Below are 21053 nucleotides of genomic sequence, written 5' to 3' on the forward strand. Positions count from 1 at the left end.
AGCAAAGTAGCTCTAAAATTCCCAGTGAAATAGGCACTTGCCTAAATGAATGTCACAGCCAAAGTGAAGGCAGCAGTTTAGAATGTTTATGCTGCTAGATTTATAACTGGGTATTTGCAGTGGATAGCTGTTAAAGAATATGTTGGAAATAAATGGGAATTTCTTAGTGAGGTCTTAAAACTTGTAGCTAGATTCTTGAAATCAGAGATGATTCTCTTTACGCTTGTTGTTTAAATTGCACTTGATTCAAGTATCTGTCATAGTTTCGTATCTTAGAAATGAAGATTTTGAGCTGAACAACAGGTATTTTAAGATGAAATTTCATCTTCTAACATCAAACTGTCTTGCACAAAGCTACTTCACAATTTCCAATATTTTAAGAATGTTTGTGATTAAAATACTATTTTCTTGGAGAAATCTATGCGTGTATTTGCAAATCACAGCCTCACAGACGTGAGTGAATGCTTTTTCTTTGACACTGTTTCTCTTTATTTAACATAAAAGCCAGTCTTTTTGTCTATGTGAATATTCCAGTAAGTAGCAAGAATATTCAGCATGAATAGGTATTGGGACAAAAAGGATTAATACACTTAAATTTTGCCCTTATCATTTTAACTGTAAAAGAATTCATGCTGAAAGTACCACCATGACCTGAAAGTTCAAGAACATTTTGTTTCCAGAAGATAATTACTGTAGCAATGCCAGCCGCTGTAATGGATCACTTAGCACTGCGTATTTTTCTTTGAACTAAATCCTTCAGGTAGCATAAAACAGGAAAAAAGAAAAAGTATTATCTATATTTCAGCTAAGTCAGAACTTCTGCTGACAATTAGTCTGGATGCTCTGCAGACTTCCAAGAACCCATATCGTGTTCAGCACAAAGTAAATAATACTAGCAACCAATATCTGAGAAGGTAGTTATCTAGAGGAAAAACAAGGCAGAAGCACATGCTAAAGGCATTGAATTTAATTATTAAAGTTGAATGGGAAGAACTTTTTCTGACTTTTGGCCAAAGTCAGAGGTCCAACTTCTGCTTTAAGGAAAACACTGGAAGCCAACTCTGAATTCTGCTGGTGAAAGGAATCATGCTCACAGTATTTTTGGTTGGCCATAATTCTTTATGTTTACCTCTCAAACCAGGCACTAGTATTGCTTTCAAATGAGAATATTACTGTAAATGACCTCCAGTAACAATCTGACTTTTTGCCATTGAAACATCTCCCAGGTATACGCAGAAATATAAAATCTTACGTAGAAATAAGGATGTTGACTATCCGCATGAATATTTCCACACCAGGCAACAGGAATGGAAAATTCTGGTCCTTGATAATTCAGTAAAGACTGAAAAACACCAGAATCCCACTACCACAGGCACTGACAAGCAAGCATAGCTCAGACCTGCTCTGCACAAGTCTCCGGCCTGGTTACTCCTCAAGGAAACATACTGCTATTGGCTGCTCTTACAACTTAACGATGCTTGTTTTTATTCATTTCAGAAGCAGCCTTTGAAAGAACTGACAGATGAAATAATTAAAAAACTGACTTTACTGTACAATTACAGTGAGAAACGAATTTGAGTGTTGGATAATTCTAGACTTCAATTACAAAGCGAGCACAGCACAACAGCCACGAGGTGACGAATACTTTGAGAATGTCCGGTATTTATATTGGAAGAAAGAAAGCAGTGTGAGAAGGTCAAGTACAGCTCCTGGGTGCCACCCACGGCTGATGAACAGCTGCTGCGGAGCGGGACAGCTGTTGGGCCCCAGGTTCGGATCCCGCGCCCCCGTCTCCTTCGTGGTAGCTCGTGATAGCGGTGCCGCTCCTACAAGCTGCAGCCAGCCGCTGCCCCCCGCTTCTAGCCCAGGAGAGCCGTGAAGGAGTGCTTAGGAACGCGTAGGAGACGCTGTAGCCGCCAAGTGATGTTACAGAGAAAACGCTATTTGTAGTGTGGAAGTTTCAAGTCACGCGCGCGGGGCAGCTGTTGAAGCAGAACGCCACTCGCTTTTTCACGGTATTTGAACGCTGGGGCTCCCCGCTGTCGGAGCAGCTGTTTGAGATGTCACCGCGCCCACAGCAGCCCACCAACCCAGCGCCGCCAGCAGCGCGCACCGCAGCCCGGCCGGCAGGGGGCGCCGCGCGATAGATGGCATCGGCGCACGCTCGATAGCGGCAGCGTCGCTGCCTCCCGCCCGCTGGCGCTGGGAGCGCGGCTGCGCGCTGGGCCGGGACCCGGAAGCGGCGGAAGCGGTCGCGGGGCGGTGCGGTGCGGGAGCAGCGGCGTTCAGCGGCCGAGCGCGTCCACGGAGCGCCCGGCGTCGCGCTGGTGCGTAGGGCCGCGGCGGCGCGGAGGGGGCGCGCCGGAGGGCGAGGGAGGGCGCGGCCATTTTGTGACTCGCTCGGCGGGCTGGGAGAGCCGGTGAGGGGGGCGGGCCCGAAGCGCCCTCTTTGCTCCCGGGCGCGGTGCCTTAGGGCTCCGTCGCCGTCCTTCGGGCGAGGAACCTCGGCCCGAACCGGGGCTTCGCTGCGGGTTTGCCGGAGGGGAACAAAGGCGGCGGGCCGGGTGGGGCCTGGCGAGGCGGGGAGCGGCCTGGCGTTGGCGGTGACAGGCGCGGGGACGGGGCCGCGCCCGGCGGGACGGTGTTGGAGGCTGCACTCCGTGCGGGGCTGTAATAATAATAGCGCACTTGGTGCGGTAAGAATAGCGCGCTGCCGTCGCGCAGTATTTCACGGGCTATAAGCGTCTGCGAGGCTGCGAGCTGGCCGCGTCGCCTCCCGCTTCTAATAATAGGCGGCAGCAGCGCTCTCGCTCGGAGCCGTGCGGTGTGGCGGCCTGCAGTGGGACGGGGCCGTCCGGGCTCCGAAAGTGCTTCAAGTGCATTTAGAGCTGAGTGCGGTGTGGAGGGCCTGAACCTGAAGGGAGTTATAGCTGAGTGCCAAATATTGTTGTTGTAATTCTTTTGCAGATTATGAAATTGCTGTTAGGAATTTTCTCGAGGAGGTCTGGCGTGGAAGCAAGTCTCCAGGGGAATTCTTTGTCAGTCACCTATGAAGCTCCTGGTTTTAAAGTTGTGCTTCTGCAATGAAGAAAAGGAGACGGCTCGCTGCAAATGTAAACGAGAAGGTTCGCCTCGGCCATGAGAAAGTTGCTTCAGATCAGATTCTTGTAGTAGACTGTGCCCAGGAAATTGTCTCCAAGTCTGCAGAAACAGCTCCTGCAGATCAGCTTGAATCTGCCCCAGAACTTTCACCCTCGTCCGAACAAAGGAAGCTCCTAAGCTCCTTACAGTACAACAAAAACCTGCTCAAGTACCTAAATGACGATAGACAGAAGCGTCCGTCATTTTGTGATTTGCTCATAATCGTAGAAGGAAAAGAATTTAGTGCGCACAAAGTTGTAGTGGCTGTTGGGAGTAGTTATTTTCACGCCTGCTTAAGCAAAAATCCAAGCACTGACGTCGTCACGTTAGATCACGTAACTCATTCTGTCTTTCAGCATTTGTTGGAGTTTCTGTACACCTCTGAGTTCTTTGTATATAAAAATGAAATTCCGCTGGTGCTGGAAGCGGCGAAATTTTTAGATATTATAGATGCAGTGAAGTTGCTGAATAACGAGAGTGTTTCTAGCATACAGTCCGATGTGGTAACTGACACACCTACACCTGTAGAAACGCTAACCGAGCTGACTGGTAAACTGTTGAATAGTCATCAGTGCACTTTCTGTGGTCGAAGTTTCTGTTACAAGAAGTCTTTAGAAAATCATTTGGCTAAAGCCCACAGATCCCTTTCACTGGAGAGAAAACATGGGCTAAAAATGGTTGAGAAAGCAGGCTTTTCCACTCGACGGTCCACGAGAAACCGTAAGTGTCCGGTTAAATTTGACGATAGCGATAGTGAAAGTGATGATGCATCTGACAGCAATTTGGAAAAAGTCAGTTCTGACAAGGAAACATCTGATAGAAGTGAATTTGAAGACAGTGGAAGTGAATGCAATGCTGATGAAGAAGGACAGGAGGAAGAAATGTCAGGTGAAGATTCAGACACTGAAGAGCAAAGTGAAAAAGAACATGATACTGAGGAGGGTTCCGAGGTAGCTGATTCCGTGGGAAGTATTCCTGAAGGCTTAGCTCCGGTCATCATTCAGAGCAGTAACAAAAAACTGCTGCAGTGTCCCAAGTGTGACAAAAAGTTTGATCGAATAGGTAAGAACATGCAAGTTGGGTAGCTCTCTTTCCATTATTCCATGTGGGAATGCTAATTGTACAGGGGATAAACAGAGCTGTTTCACAGGGGGTGAAGATCTGAAGTTCTGGGTGACACCCTTTAGATCACGGTAAGTGGGAAAAGGACCGTTCCTCCTAGCAGCAGGACTTTTTTTCTTATAATAGCCACGTTGTTTCTTTCATCATTTTGAAAGTTTATGCAACGGGAGGTTTGTGGTGTGTGTTAGTTCCTACTTAGAGCAGTGTGTTTAGCTTGCTCTTGTTCTAAAAGTTGTTTGATGCAACTCTTAGAACTGATTTGTTGTCCTGATCTGTTTGTTTGCTTTTAAATTGACTATAGCATAAAAAACATACTTGTGAATTATTTTGACTCTTCTGTGCAACCTGTCATTTTGAAAGTACTTTGGTTAGTTGAGTTTATAAACAGTTGTGTCATTACTGTTACCCACATTTTATAGAGGGGCTACTGCAACTGAGGTGAAATTAATTTCCCAAATCCTAAGTTACATAATAATAGCTGTTCAGTATTGGAACGTCAAGACTTAACCTGTACTTCAAATGCCATGTCTTAAAATTAAAGGAAATCAGGAAAATTTCTTGAGATGACACGTTTTCTTTAAATACTCAGAAGCTATTGTGCAGAAATAAATGGCTTGTGAAGATGTAGTGTTGTCTGTTTTGAACTTTCGTGCATTGGAGGCTCTTTCTGCCCTTTTGTGACTAAAAATTCTAGGTTTTCTGCTCAAAAAAAAAAAAAAAAAAGCATGAGAAATAACATTAACTCATGGGATATATACAGTACTTCTTTGTAAGCTTGTATTTCCATAGGTTTTATTACTTGAAAATGCCTTTCTTAAAAATACCAGTTTGCTGGTAAGGTGTTTCTTGTTCTGAAAAGGCACTTCACAGTCAATGTAATGAAAGTACTCAGAATGTCTGGTGCTTGGGGAGTAGAGTAGGCTGTAGGGTTGAACTGGTGGGATTCAAAATTCTTGCACGTGTTTAACAGTAATACAGAGCAATTGTATTTTTACTCTTAGTTTTACAAATAGCTATGATGGAAGTGTATGGAGGAACCTTGCATGAAATCCATAAGTGATCATCGTGCAGCTTTCAGTGGCGTAAACCAATAGAAATCTGTAGATGTGTGTGGATGTGTACCTAGACCTTGACTGAATTATTCTAGAATTTAGAATCAACCCCCAAGCTTTTGTACTGTACATGATACCTCTTATATTTATGCTAATAAATATATATATTTTTTCTGTTGTTATGTAGGCAAATATGAGAGCCATACTCGTGTACACACGGGTGAGAAGCCTTTTGAGTGTGATATATGTCATCAGCGCTATTCAACGAAGTCCAACCTGACCGTGCACAGAAAGAAACACTCTAGTGATACAGACTTTCATAAAAAGGAACACAAGTGTCCCTACTGCAATAAGCTGCATGCAAGCAAGAAGACGTTAGCCAAACACGTGAAGAGGCAAGTATGAGCTAATTTGACACGTTTCTGAGGAATTGTTTGTGCAAACAGCATTTTTTTGCTTTATTTATATAATTGATTCTAAGTATCTTTTCAAAGGCCCTAGGGATTAGCAATGTCAAACTAACTTGCCACGTAGACTGCATGAGAACTGATTAAATAGCAGTTCCACAGCAGTTCTGTAACTATTACAGTACCATAGGTTTTTAGGTAAGTATTAGAATGCTCAGATTAGCTATTAGAGTCAGTCAGAACACAAGTCTTCATAATTATCTGTTTGGTTTTTTTTTTTTTAATTTGAAGGAAGGATGAAAGGCCGTTGATTTTATATGTTAATACTGTACTGTTGGTGATAATAGGTGGATAAACAATTTCTCCCCAAATTCTTTTAGATTAATAAATTGTTTATGACAAGTCTAATTAAAGGTGTTCATATTTATGTATCACTTTTTTCTCTTTCTTTGTAAATATCCACAAAGTGTTCTAGTTTAGATGTCCTTTGTATCACCAATTGTCCTATGAGATTCTAAAGGAGTCTACGGCCAGCACTGTTTTCAAGATACTTGTGCTTTTAGAGCTGCTTAATTATGATTGTCCTGTTCTGCTGTTTGGTCAACTTTTATGGCATGCAGAGTTTAGGAATTGATATTTAGTACTTGGGTGATCTTCATCTTACAAAGTTAAGAATGCTTTCTGCTGCTGTCCTTTCCCTAGGTTTCATCCAGAGAATGTGCAAGAATTTCTTTCTATTAAAAAGACTAAGAGTGAAGGTTGGAAATGCGATGTAAGTAGTACTGTAGTTTTTTCCTGTAGGTACTAAGCTGTTTTGTGACCTGAATGCTGAAGTGAAAATAAGGTACATGTTTCTCTGAAATTTCAGCAAGCTTTATAAGTATAAGCTTCTTCTTTATGTGTGGATTTAGAGGCTGAATTTTGTTCTTTGTGTTCAGTTTGTGTCTAAATAGAGCACCAAGCTGAATTCTAAAATAGTTTGAAGGGCCTATTTTTTCATGTGATTAGCTATAATTTTTATTGAAGTACATCAATTTGCGGATGATTAAACTTGAGAGTTATGAATACTTAAACAATGGAGTATTTGTTCTTCTGTTAATTACACTCTTCAAGCACTGACCTTAAAGTATATGTTTTAGGAATGCTTTGAAGGTGTACGTTAAGTATAAGATGCTTTTTCATTTAGCTGCACATGCATGTCAAGAGAATTGTAAATTTGTGTGAAATCTATTTCTAGATTTAAAATCATAGGATACTTTCCATCATTTTCTGCAAAAGTGTGTGTATGTGAAATGATATCTACTGTAAAAAGGAAAGTGCAGAATTTCCATTCATTTTCTATCTGCTGCAGATAACGTTTTAAGGTTTTAAATGTGGTTTTCTGTATCTAAGGTAATCAGTATGCGTTCATTTTTGGTCAGGACAGTTGTTTTTGTTCAGCTAGCTGCTGTAAGCATCTATATGTCTAATACTAGGTGCTGTAACACGATAGAATTACTAGTCTTGCTTTGTTTATGAACTTTGGCTTAAACATACTGGAGAAGGTTGGGAGATGTTAGCTGTAAGGATGAGTAGTGTTCATTCTGCTAGTGACTGCAGCATGGTTGGAGGTATTACATGGCTGCCTGAGGGTGTGCTCTTCCAGACAAAGTTATGTTGTATGAACATATTACAGATTCCATTTGCTCCTAAATAAGAAACGTTTTAAGAGCAGGAATTAATCGTACAACTGCGTACGGGGAGATGACTGCCTATCTCTGCTCTGCCCTCGTGAGCCCCCATCTGTAGTACTGTGTCAAGCTCTGAGGCCCCCAGTGCAGGAAAGATGTGGCGCTATTGGAGAGTGTCCAGCGGAGGGCCATGGAGATGATCAGAGGGCTGGAGCACTTCTCCTGCAAATGACAGGCTAAGGGAGCTGGGTTTGTTCAGCGTGGAGAAGAGAATGCTGTGAGGAGATCTCACTGCTGCCTTCTAGTATTTACAAGGGGATCATAGAAAGGAGGGAAATAAACTTTTTACTAGGGTAGTCAGTGATAGGATAAGGGGGAATGGTTTCAAGCTCAGGGAGGGAAGGTTCAGATTAGATGTTGGGGAAGTTCTTTACTGTGGGAGTGGTGAGGTGCTGGAACAGGCTATCCAGAGAGGCTGTGGATGCCCCATCCCTGGAGGTGTTCAAGGCCAGGTTGGATGGCGCCCAGGGCAGCCTGGTCTTGCACCAGATCTGGACATTGGTGGACCTGCCTGCAGCAGGGGATTGAAACTTAATGATCCTCGGGATCTCTTAGAACCCAAACCATTCTATAATTCTATTCTATGATTCTGTGAGTTTTACTTTAATAACAGGTAATAATTCTTACTCCTTTAGGCTTTGATTATTTTAAAGTTGCAGATATTCTGTGTCTCTAATGCATATTTTGAGGTTATATTTTTCTGTTGGGATTTGTGTTCTCTCTTTAAAAACATGCTATCAGACAATTTCCCAGTCGAAATAGGGAACAGGTATGACACTAGTTCTACAGTGGCTTATGCTGCAGAAGAAGCTTTTATCACTGTCCCACATAGGTGTGTGTTTTATTGTCTGAAAACAAACCAAAACTGTTTGTTTTGTGTATATATATATAAAATTTTTTTTTAGTAGAGTTGATTTCTTTTCAGGAAAAAGAGTGCTAAACATTAGAGTTTGTAGAAAGAGGGGAGGGCAGAGTGTGTGCCTGTTTACAGGATACCAATATGTTAGTTTGATTTAATTTGATCTATGTCCTAATTTGCATAGCGTAATATATTAGGATTTATGTAGACTCAGGTTTTTCTCTGCAGAGAGCAGGTGGAGTAAACTGTTAAAAGTTGATAAATAAGGAAAAATCCTGATGATAGTGGAAGAATTTTTGATAAAATATATTATCGTTTTAGATTTGTAAGAAGTCCTTCACTCGCAGACCTCATTTAGAAGAGCATATGATCCTTCACTCTCAGGATAAACCATTTAAGTGTACCTACTGCGAAGAGCACTTTAAATCCCGATTTGCAAGACTGAAACATCAAGAAAAATTCCATCTCGGTATAGAAACCTCCTTCTGACATGTAAACAATAGATTTAAAGTAAAACTTCCTCCACCACTGTATGTCCTGATCAGTTTGGTTTCTAATTCATCCACCCCTTTCTTTTCCAATTCCTTCTCTTTTGGATTTTATTTTTTTAACTTTCCGTTCAGCTGTCTTTTTGAGATGTTGTATTGTATCTACATCATTTCTATTGGGGGGGAGGATTAAGTTTTCTTCTGGTTTTAAGAGTGCTTTGTTTATATTGGTTCTCGGCTGCTGAGTCAGATTCTCTCTGAAGTTTTCCAGAGACCTTCTTCTTACTACCAGATATTTACACCAGCTAGGAACTAGGGAATACATGGTGATAGCAATGGGAATTTGGGTTTTGGAGCAGTTAAAGTGAGCTTGAATATTTTGACTAATCATTCTAATTTTTGCTTTACAGTCATGATACTTTCAAAATAACTGGTATTAGGAATAAAGGGGTAATTCAAAGAAGTTTAATTAAACTGCACTGACTGTGCTAAACATCAATCAATTTATTAAAGAATTTTTTTCTTTGATTTGTAAATTGATCAGGGTTTTTACGAGTCACTAATGTGTGTATTTTGTTTGGTTTAACTGACAGATAACAATACTGTGTGTGTCTGTTTACCATTAGGGCCTTTTCCCTGTGACATTTGTGGGCGACAGTTTAATGATACAGGAAATCTGAAACGCCACATAGAATGTACTCACGGAGGAAAGAGAAAATGGACATGTTTCATCTGTGGAAAATCTGTTAGGGAACGGTAAGGAAGTGCATGACATTACAGAAATACACAGCATAAGTTCTAGCTTTGACTTTTTAATGTAAAGGAAGCCATGTCAGAGGGCTAGTAGGTCAAAACTCAGTGTAAGAGGCACAGGTAAAACGATTTACTGATGACCAGTGACAACTGTGTGTAATGTAGTTGTGAAGCAGAATTTTATTAAAGATGTTTTACCTCTCACCCACTTCAGTTAGGGATCCTGTATTGGCCAGAACATCTTGCATTTGTTTGGGAAGAGTTTTCTGCCATAGATCTCTTGGTAAATGCAGTGATGAGGACAGGAAGGCAATGAGCACTGGTGAGAGTGGCTGAGAAGGAATTGGACTTCTGCAAAGAGTTTCAAGGAAGATGGTATAATAAACTGCAAAACCTTTGCTACTGTTTCTCTCAGTGGAGAAGAATGTTGTTAGTTTGGCTGTTTAGCAACACTGAAGTCCCAAATGTTGACTAATAAATTCTATTTTTGTTCACATGTATAAGTAGCATGTAGTAGCAAATGCCATAAACTTTTAAATGCAGCGCAGTCCCTCAGTGCCTTGTTTCCACTTGGAAACCATTGAAATTAAACACGCATTTCTGTTCCAGGTATGTGAATTTAAAAATGTAAGTGTTCATTAGTCGTTATCATTGCTTCAGTGCAGGTATTAATCAGTGCAGTTTTCTATGAAAGGATGTCATCTTCAAACGTTTCCAAATAGTGACTTACTTGGGTTCTGAAACCAGTCAACTGGTGTTTTTTTCATTTGAAAAAAGCGAGCTTCATGTCAGTGAATAAGATTCCAGTGAGTTTTCCATAGAGAATATCTATTGAAAAGATTGAAGTTTATCTATGCTGGAGCCTGTTTTCTTGATTTATTTTCTTAATGTCTGATAAAGTTGTCTGGAATAATTACAAGAAGAATGTTTGTCCCTAACAGATTTTTGTGATGGTGTGTGTTATCTAGTACTTTAATCAGTAGGGTATACACATGTTAAAACATTCTAATGCAGTAATGAAACAGTGAACAAGCTGTGAAAGACAGTCTTACAATTCTGTGAAGTTCAATTTGAACTGCAAGAGTTTGTTTTTTTTTATAAAAAAAAAGTCAATATGTATTTATACATTTGAAGTTTCATTTAAGTTATGCAATGCAGTTGAATATTGAAACATTACTGCTTTAATTAGAAATAACTTTTTTGTGTAAAATGTAGAATATCCTAGACTAATAACATTTTTAGTAGGAACTGTAATAGATTGAAGAACTTTCTTTTTTTGTTTAATTCATACACAGACCAGTTCTGTATACTGAATTTTATTTTTCAATTCCTTTGCTGAAGAAGGATTGCTACCGGCATGCACTTGCTGTTCTTTGCTCTTTGCAAAGACAATAGTAAAATAAACCTGCAAACATATGTACTTACCTATATACACAGAGTAACTCTGTATGTTTAAACAAGCTCTGTGAGGAATTAAGTTAATAGATTTCCATGATTTGGATGTCCTTCCATTTTGATAATAAAGCTTAGAGATACGTAGTGACATATTACTTAGAAGATACTGTCAAAATTGATGTTTTTTTTCAAAGTAGGTTGCCCAAGCATATGCTGGGATGATGTTTTGTTTCTGTGGTGATATTGTGTCCAAACTCAGATGCTTCAGCAAACTGTAGAGGTCTGGGATACTATCTTTGGATGTATGCGTGTGTGTATTTGCATAAATTGAGACAGTTATTTGGGTATGTTTTGATCTATGCGAACTAAACTGAGAAAATGAAGACCTATTTTACTTCAAAGTGGCAGTGACATTGCTTAAAATTGAATTCCACTGCCTTTTTAAAACAGAACAACTTTGAAAGAGCATCTGAGAATTCACAGTGGAGAGAAGCCTCATCTTTGCAGTATTTGTGGGCAGAGTTTTCGTCATGGAAGCTCTTACAGGTACAGATTTTTATCAGATACAATGCTGAAGTGTCTCATCTGGTGATTTATTCACTTTGTCAGCATAATAAGTTATACCGTGTTCTGATGTATTCTAAGAGCATTAGTACATGCTTTAATCGTGCTTAAATTTTGAGTGTGCATTAATAATATGTGAGGAATCATTCATTTTTTAAAATACAAAACATCTGAGTGGTTTCAGCACAGAATCCCATACGAATTTTGCATTAAAGTTGAGTATTGTGCATTTGTGAAAACACTTGAATCTTTGTTAATTGGAGAGAAATTAAGTGGAGGACTGAAATGTTGTGTTAATTAATTTTGAATGTGAGAGTTGAGCTCTGTCCTCTGTTGTCATTAAGAATATTTCAACTAATTATTATTACCTGGTATTTATTATTTCAAAATAATATGTAGTCATTAAGAATATTTCAACTAAATGTTATTTCCTGGTATTTGCAAGAAGCTTTAAAAAATGAATTTTCTGATAATTCTGCATTGAAGTAGCAGGATGGATTATATTAACAAAGTTGTGTTTGGTGGCCGTATACCTATAAGTTTCCTAATTTTGAGCAGCGACATGAAAGTAAATTTGTTTCCGTTGTAATACAGACTTCACCTAAGAGTTCATCACGATGACAAGAGATATGAATGTGAAGAATGTGGGAAAACATTTATTCGGCATGACCATCTGACAAAACACAAAAAAATACACTCAGGTAGGCATGTGCTTTGAAGATAGTCTCAGAAACAGCTACTTTCAACTGAATGTATTACAGATTCTCTTCAGTGTAAATCTATGTGGTGATTTTGACCAAGTGCTTTTAAGGTCTGCTTCAGTAGGGTTAGCCTTACGTGTTCTCCAAGTTTATATGCTAAATGTTTCCTCCATGTTAACCTAGAAAGCCAAGGGACAGTCAAAAACATGTAACACCAAATTGCTTTAAACTATAATAATAATAAAAAAAGCAAAAGTGAAAAAGGAGGATTTTTTTTTTTAATGTGTTCAGATTTCTTTTTTTTAATAGCAATTTTGTGAAACTTTAATACCACAACAAAGAAGCTGTCACAGTCTCTATCATAGTTTGCACGCTGATCACTTTAATGTAAAAGCATCCAAGAGGTGTTTCTAAAGTTCTCTGTTGTGGAGAAGGAGGAAGAAAGGAAAGTGGTGGTTGTCAACCCTGAGAACAGCCAGAAAGAGATTATCTGAAGGAAGAAATAGAAATAAAAATAAAAATAAAAACATCTCCCAAATGTATTAAGTCGGGAAATGTTACAGAATGTATAGGCAGAGCAAAAATTCACTAGGCACTTCCTTAAAACGGAGTCCAAAGGGAACATGGCCTTTTACTAGGCAAAATAATTCATAGGCAGCATGAAAATATGAAAGTGATCAGAGTCCAAGCTTCCTGAGCCTTTTCTTTGAAGGACAGCTTCTTTTTTAGTGTTCAAAATCATAATGTTTGCTATAAAATAAAGAAATCTTTTTGAAAACTCGAGTACAAAAAAAAAAAATCCTCTTTTCTACTCTATTTGCTTTTTCCCCCTCTAGAAAGTTACATTCTTTGACTGTCCACACTCCTCCTACTTACATGAGAAGAAACATTCTGCCACTATTTGGAAGATCTCAAGATGACTAAAAAGAATCAAGATTCTTTTAAGCAGCAGAATAAAAGAAAAAGGTAACTATGTAAATCAGGATAATAAGATAAATGCTGTGAAGCAATCTAAGTTCTGAAAATTAGCGGCTGAAAATACGTTTAAATAAGCTTTTGTAGCTTCTGAGGTATTGAATATACTACATTTCCAACTGTAAAGAAGAGAGTAGATTCCTAGTCATTCGTTCGTACCTCTTGTACAATGAGGTGAAGTGTCCCTTAACTCATGAAAATGAATTTGTATGTAGGAATGAGGGTATGGTCAGTTATACTCACAAACAAGAAATGGTAAAAATCTTTGCTCTGATAGAAATATCCTACTTTTTGAACTTCGTTCTTTGATAACAGATAATCCTTTGGTATAAAAATCAAGGAAGGTATGGAAGAGTTTGATGTGGATCTAGTCTATTTGTTACAACTATAACTCTTGGACAGTCAGTAAGTTCCAGAAGGTTTAACCAAAATGTATTGAATTTTGCCTTTAAAGGTGAAAAAGCACACCAATGTGAAGAATGTGGGAAATGTTTTGGCCGTAGAGATCACCTCACTGTTCATTATAAAAGCGTTCATCTAGGAGAAAAAGTTTGGCAGAAGTAAGTGTTGGCAATTCTAATAACTGCATAAAAGCTTCTGTAACATAACTGGTTTTGTTAAGACTTGCATGTTTGTGCAGAACTGTAGTTATCTATGTGTCTGTTATGGCCATTACCTTTGTCCTTGGTAAAGATACCATTATAGTTTGAAATGGATGTCAGAAAATTGCCTTTGCAATTGAAGTGAGTCCTTTTCTTTGTAGTGTAATGAAGTGTTAAAAAAAAATAATAAATAAAAAAAATTTTAAAAATCAAATTATAATTCCATAGAAGTGTATCAGATAATTGTTGTTTCGGTGGTGTTCTAAATTCTAAATGAATGGTTTGTTGTAATATTTCTCACTATCATTACATACTAATTAAGAGTGAATTATTAGACATCGTTTAAGCACTGTAATAACTTCCAGTCTGACCTATCTAAGAAGCTGGAAGTAGACTGCTGATTCTGAAAGGAGGTAAATACTTCGAAAACCTACATATTTCTATACATTTAAAATGCAGCAGGGTTTTTAAATTATTATTGAGTTCCAAAAATGAGCTTTTCAAAGATGTCCAAGTAAACTGAAGTTATTTGTTTTTCAAATAATGTATTTCAACTGCTTGTACGCAGCAGTGTGTGGAAGCCTTTATGTCTGTGTTGGAAGCACAGTAAATTGTCCTATCATTTTATGCTTTTTTTGTGAGGAGTTTTTTGGTCTTTTTTTGTTTTTCTTGGTAGCCTGTAGGCTGAACCATTCCTAATAATTAATTTATGGCATAATTGTACCAGAGTGAAAGCCTCGAGTGGGTGTCAAAAATGGTACTGAAGGATGTATTTGGGAAAAGGAAAAAAGTTTTAGTAGTCTTTGCTCCTTGAATGTTAGTTGTCAATCCCAGGAGAGAATATGAGTTTTAGTTTGGGAGAGCTAATTGGCTTTACTGTCACTCAGGTGATGAAAAATATGAAAATAATATAATATGAATGTAAGGAAGTTTGGAAACCTGGATTTCCATCTGTTTTGCAGTTAAAGACTTCACAAAGGACTGTGCACATAGTTTTTTCCAGAACTACTAACAGTAAAGCTATCTAACATGAAATATATATTTTTCTTTAAAGATATAAAGCAACGTTTCACCAATGTGAAGTCTGTAAGAAAGTTTTTAAAGGAAAATCAAGTTTGGAAATGCATTTTAGGACACATTCAGGTAAAAAACAAAAATGCATGGGAACTTATTTTTGTACTTCAAAATTAATGGTATTGCTTTAACTTACTACAGTTGTTAAGCATTCAGAGTAAGAGTAGCAGAATGCTGCCACACTTATTCTTCATCATATGTGTTGGCTCTTTCTGAGTACTGCCTTCTGAATACGTGTAACTTGAAATGTTGAGAATTGTCAGCACAGGTTTGTGGTATGTCTCCACACCCAGACTGCCTGATCAGTTTAGGGGTACAGAGAATACTGTGTTTCTAATGGTAATCTGAACAAGGATCTGAAATCCATTTGTGGAAGGGTTTATGTCTTCAGAGAAAGTCATCGTCCTTTCAAAATGTGAAGTATAAACTAAGCTTATTTAGTAGTGGTGCTATAACTTTCGAAAGACAGGTTTTTTGGTTTGTTCTATTTTTTCTTCTGTAGTTTGCTTTATATTCTGATTGTTTTTATGACAGAAATCCCAAATATTGGGAGAAGGGTTTGTCAGTATAACTTCCAAACTTTCAAGGGCTCCCTTGATTTCTGAATTGTTGTTGAAATATGCTCTTTGTTTTCAGCACGCTCATTTTATGCTGGGTTCCTATGCTACGTACAGCTCATCTATTTATGTATGAGGTGGAGTTATTCAGAGTCAATTATCTTTACATCTTTTCTTTGCTTCTTTGTAGGTGAGAAACCATACAAATGTCAAATCTGTAATCAGTCTTTTAGAATTAAGAAGACATTAACAAAGCACATGGTTATTCATTCAGATGCTCGACCATTTAATTGCCAACACTGCAATGCAACATTTAAGCGAAAAGACAAGCTGAAATACCATATTGACCACGTTCACGGAACAAAGGCAGCAGAAGAGGCACTGACATCTTCTTCAGAAGAAAAACTAGTCTCTTTACCAGTACAGTACACTTCCGATGACAAAGTTTATCAAACTGAGGCTAAACAGTATGTGGAACAGTCCAAAACATATCAGTCGGAAGCCAAAACTTTGTTACAGAATGTATCTACAGAAGTATGTGTGCCAGTGACTCTGGTACCTGTTCAGATGCCTGATCCTCAAGCTGATCTAGTACAGCATACTACTCAGTCACATGGCATTCTTCCTCCACAGCATGAGCAGGCAGATTATCAGCGTGCGACAGATCTGTCATTTCTAGAGAAATATACTCTTACTCCACAGCCTGCAAATATTGTTCATCCTGTAAGACCTGAGCAAATGTTGGATCCTAGAGACCAGTCATATCTTGGAACTTTACTGGGGCTGGATACAGCTCCTACTGTACAGAACATTTCAAACAATGAACATTCGTGATCAGAGCATAACATTCCACCTAATTTACTAAGCCATTAGCCAACAGGAGGCTGATATGGCAATTAAGATTTATATTTTGTATTTTATTTGGACTCGTGAGTCTTCTGCATAGTTTTTGGAAAAACAGGTTTGTTTACATGATATTTGAACATTTAGGCACACTGATGTATACAGAGAGTGTTTCTTGTGATTTTAAGAGTTTATAAAATATTATAGATGGTCTTTTAAAAATTATGCTCTGAAATATCTTTTAAGGATAGTTGCTGAGAAAATGTAATTATGTACCTGCCTATTAATTTAAATTTTTTTTTTTTTGCCTTTCAGCATCTCACTGAGTTAAAGTTATAAGTGTAATAGAAAGCATACTGGAAGAAAAAGGATTGTATCAAATTCATTAGAAATGGTAAGCGTAGGCAGTAATACAAAACACAAACTTCAAATTATGTTTCACGTGTAAATTAAAATTGAATCCTCAGGCATCTTTGGAGAGTTTTTAAATTTCTAAAGACTCTGCAGCCTTTAAGTTATTGGAGGGAGCTAGATAATTCTGGAAATTGATTTAGATGTTTCAAGAACACAAAACATGGAACTGTAAAGAACACCAGAAGTATAATTAGGCTACCTACATTTGGTCTGTTACTTGTTCCTTGGTCTTAATATTGACTTATGTATGAAGATTCAGACAATACTTTTGTCTCATTTTCTGCCGTTAGCCCTATGCAATTTTAGTATACATTTTTCTTTTTCAGTCATATTTGTTTTCTAAAATGTATCCCACACTCTTAAGTTTGAAAGAAATGTCATGTAGCCAATGGACAGTCATAAAGAACTGGCATGACTTATCCTTGTTAGAGCATCAGTTGTACCAGGATCCCCCATGTTCATTTTCAAATTATCTGTGATGAAGAAGTTTAAAGACAGTTATTTCCAGTACAGCACTCAATTGTTTTCTTTTAAAAAGAGATAATCACCAATCATAAATCTTTTGTGAGTTGCTAGTGATTTTTTTCCACTGTTTTATGTTGTTTATAAAGCAAAATCAAGCTCTAGAGAGTATGCTATTTCTTCAGTTATTTTTAGCTTTTTCTTTACTAGAAGTAAGGTTAAAAAAAAATAACCTATTTTTTAACTATAAAGTCTAGTGTAATTTACCATGAAATCTAGTATAATTTAATCTAGTGTAATTTAAGATCATTAAGCTTTCTATTTTAAGCCTAATTTAAGTCTTTCTTCTTTGTTTGTATTGTGAAAATTATGCCAAAGAAGATATTGGATATCATTTTATAACCTTCATTATTGCTCACAAGAATTACAGTCTAAGGTAAATTTTTCCCCAGCCTCCCCAGTAATCTGCTATTATTAAATTATTATATTAAAGTATCTTTAAAGTGGGTAACTGGATCTATATGAATTATTGTAACTGTTGGATTTTTCCAGTGACCTGAACACAACCAGTCTGTGTTGAAAAGCTCTTCTATCATCCTTTTTCTGTAAACTGTAAACACTGAACCTTTCAAGTCCTATTTAAATACTTTGGTGTGAGATTATTTTAGTTCCCATTTACTTCAGTGTTGAGCAGTTTGCAGGAGAGGGGCCAGAGCTGCCTGAATGTTCATACTTTGAAGCTTGTGCCCTATCGGATTCTTAACACACCAAAGATTTCTGTTAGCTGTTAAGTAGTGGCAGAGTTATAGTATTTTAAGTGTTACCGATACTTAAATAGGACTTAGCCAAAGAAGCACAATAAAAGTCCTAAACTTTAAAAAGTTCAGTTTTTGAAACAGGACTATGTATGTTTAACTGTTCTATGTTTGTATCTCTGAAGTAAAATGTGGAGCTGTGCTCTGGGAATGTTCAGACTGACGTGCTGTAAATATATCTGGTAAGAATCGGAATACTGGCAAATATACAGCAATAATGAGGCCTTTGAATGCCACTTTCTGAAAGGACACTATCAAGTACTATACTTCCTGCTTTCTAACTCCACCTTTATCTCCTTTCCTAAACAAATCATTTTTCATCTTTACACTCCATGACTTGGAAACTACTGTTTTATCTGTAGTTTTCAAGTTTACATGTATATGTCATATTACCATGTGTTGTGCAACATGAGTTCCATCATTTGTAATTGTACGATTAAAAGTAAACTGACATCAGTGGGGTCAGTGCAGTTCTCATAGTTAGAAGCCTGTTTATTATTTCTTGTCTCTTCTGGCCTACTATAGAAGTAGGTATGTAGGATTTCGATAAAACTGACTTAAAATTGGTTGGTAACTAATTTGTTTTCTTTCGAAGTCCAGTTCTTTTGCAAGGTGTTCCAGTAAAATATTAAAAGAGAATTTAGAGCACGTTTACTTGATAATGTCCTTTTAATTTGGTTTGTTTTGTTTTTTGGTGATTGTGCCTTTTACGTATATTCTGCTAATGGCTTTTTTCTGTAATTAGTTGATCATTCAGAAGGAGTTAAGGTCAATATCTTCTGAAGGGCTTCATGTTTTTGGATGCCCAGCAAGGAACAGATTATAAAAATGACTTACTTTTCAGGAAAAAACGAGCTCTGTCTTCACTGTTTGGATGGCCAGAAATACTAGTCATTCATGGAAAAGAAAAAACAACACAATATACTAGTTCTTTGACATTCTTTTGTTTGCAGATAATCAGACTAGTTAATGTTTTAACCTGCTGGTCAGGCTGATTGTTGCCAGTTGACAGTGAATAAAAATAGGAACTATTGCATTGTTTTTATTTTTAATATCATTAGCTGCAACTCTTACGGCTTTACATCTATTCATATGTATAAGCTGTGTAAATTATCATGGACTGGTACTTCATGTGGTGGATGGAAGTAGCTGATCTCTAATGGCAGATGGTTCCATTTGTTCTGGAGTTGAAGGACAGAGCTCTAACTTCACGTCTGTGTGGGTCAAAACTCCTTAGGTATGTAGTACCTCCATTTTAATACGTGTGTGTACTCTTAACAGTAGTCATATCCTATTAACCTGGAGAGCATTTTTACAATACAAGCTGTGTTGTATCTGACAGTAATTGATTCAGTTGACTGTTAATTGCCAAAGAAGGAAGCAGGTCTCTCAAAATGTCTAAAGAATGATGAGTGGCACATAGAAAGATGTTGGTCTTTTCCACATGCTGACCTTTGGGGAGTGGTATTGGACTCCACAGCAGTGCTCCAAACTCGTACGTAGTTCTGAGAACTTAACTGCACTCATTCTCTAAACACTGAATTATGTGCATTTTGCTAGACAAATTTAGTAATTTTTAGCTGTTGACTGGATTGCTGTCCTTTTCTTAAAGTGATTTGTCTATTCAGTTTTATTTATTTATATTGAAATTTACTGCTTGAGCACTGACACTTTTCCTACAGAGGTATCGTTGTCATGGCTTGTTTTTGTTTTTGTTTTTTTGAGCATCAGTAATTGTAATGGTGATGATACATCTTCTGTAAGGTTCTGGTTTCCTTAAAATATTTAGTGCTACTTCAGTCCACATTGTTATTTGGGTAGCTATTTTTAAAGATGGGTCAGGCCAAAACACTACTGCAAAAGATGGACTTGCCGTCATTAAAGAGCTAAACTTATTTTCATAGTAATAAATATGAAAGAGTATTTGGAACGCTGAGGAATGACTCTTCAGTTCAATTAAAAATGGTAATAGTTATATCAGTGTAGAAACTCGCACAAAGCAAAATGACTGAATTTTGAGAAGGTTAATGGTGGCGATTTTTTTTTTTGCCCCATGAAAACAACTGCAAAAAATGTTATGGTTTTTTTTCCTATGTTGAGCATACACACATACTAGATTGCACTCCACACGTAGTACATTTATCATAGCATATTAGTGCATTGTCCCTTTTTTTTTTTTTTTTTTTTTTTTGACTTTATCATCTCACAGTGATTCAGTTGTTTCATCGTATGCATCAAAGAAGAAACTTGCAGAACATAGTGCAGGGCAGTCACTGTGTTAAGTCCATAGCGATCCTTCGCATAGTTTGTAAGAAATGGTTTGGTATAAAGGGATTTGAAGCATTAAATGACTTTTTATTTTATTTTATTTTATTTTATTTTATTTTATTTTAATCCCCCGGTACCATTTTGCTCATATTTAAATGTTGGTTCTTTTATATGAAACAATAAGGTGAAAGAAGCTCAATATTTTGTCACTGGTATATGAAATACTGTGTTTTAAATGTGGTCTGTATAGGTTGGTAATTTAGGTGGAAGTCTTTAAAGTTGTCTTTTTAGGAGAAATTATTTGCTGTAAGGAAAAGTTAGAAAGTGTACTGTAAATGGTAGGGGTACTCAGTCCAACGTGTAATTTTGTTTGTTATGGAAAAGTAAAGTTCCTTTGTCTTAACATTGCTCGCTTCACAGGGCTTCTTGCAGTGGTGCTTGCTCTGTTTTGCTTTCTGCCTTTTCACTTTGAGCAGCGTAGGAACACAGTATGGAAACAATGCTCTGCGTGTCTTTTTACTTTTACAACTCCTGGAAGATAAACAGAGATGAGGCAACGTTTTTGTCACTCTTGTGTGTGTTACTTTTTATTTTAAAATATTTTGTAAATTAAATTTATTTAAAAAAAAAAAAAAAAAAAAAAAGCTTCTGTTTGTTCGTATGGAGGAAGCGGGGGATACTTTAATGTAATGTTTTGTCGATTTATTTCTGTTACTGTCCCATTTTTAATTAACCCCCGGCGCTGGGTCCGCTCTGTCCCCACGAGGAGGCGCCCTGAGGAGCCTCCCTCGCGCCGCGCTGACCGGCGCTGTCGGCCGTTTAAATAAAACG

The 21053-nt window shown here is 37.7% G+C and overlaps 1 protein-coding gene across 12 annotated transcripts; it reads left to right on the forward strand.

Annotated features, from left to right (window-relative positions):
- The first annotated feature begins 2206 nt into the window (after positions 1-2206).
- Positions 2207-20625, forward strand: ZBTB41 (zinc finger and BTB domain containing 41). Of its 12 annotated transcripts, none has more exons than XR_008202322.1 (13): positions 2207-2327; positions 2968-4203; positions 5503-5710; positions 6425-6494; positions 8633-8780; positions 9426-9555; positions 11398-11493; positions 12106-12212; positions 13642-13747; positions 14844-14932; positions 15611-17575; positions 18080-18136; positions 19016-20625. XR_008202322.1 is itself a non-coding variant. In XM_052666366.1 (11 exons), the coding sequence occupies exons 2-11, from the start codon at positions 3084-3086 to the stop codon at positions 16252-16254; spliced, it is 2718 nt and encodes a 905-aa protein (XP_052522326.1). In that variant the 5' UTR covers positions 2207-2327; positions 2968-3083; the 3' UTR covers positions 16255-20625. The 12 variants fall into 12 exon arrangements, 3 of the variants coding, with proteins under 3 accessions (XP_052522326.1, XP_052522328.1, XP_052522327.1); XR_008202321.1 differs by having other exon boundaries at positions 15611-16657; positions 17518-17575; positions 18080-20625; XR_008202320.1 differs by having other exon boundaries at positions 15611-16657; positions 17521-17575; positions 18080-20625.
- Positions 20626-21053: the final 428 nt, after the last annotated feature.

This window comes from Tympanuchus pallidicinctus, unplaced genomic scaffold (genome assembly GCF_026119805.1).
Source record: "Tympanuchus pallidicinctus isolate F22 unplaced genomic scaffold, pur_lepc_1.0 scaffold7, whole genome shotgun sequence".
NCBI classification, from domain to species: Eukaryota; Metazoa; Chordata; class Aves; order Galliformes; family Phasianidae; genus Tympanuchus; species Tympanuchus pallidicinctus.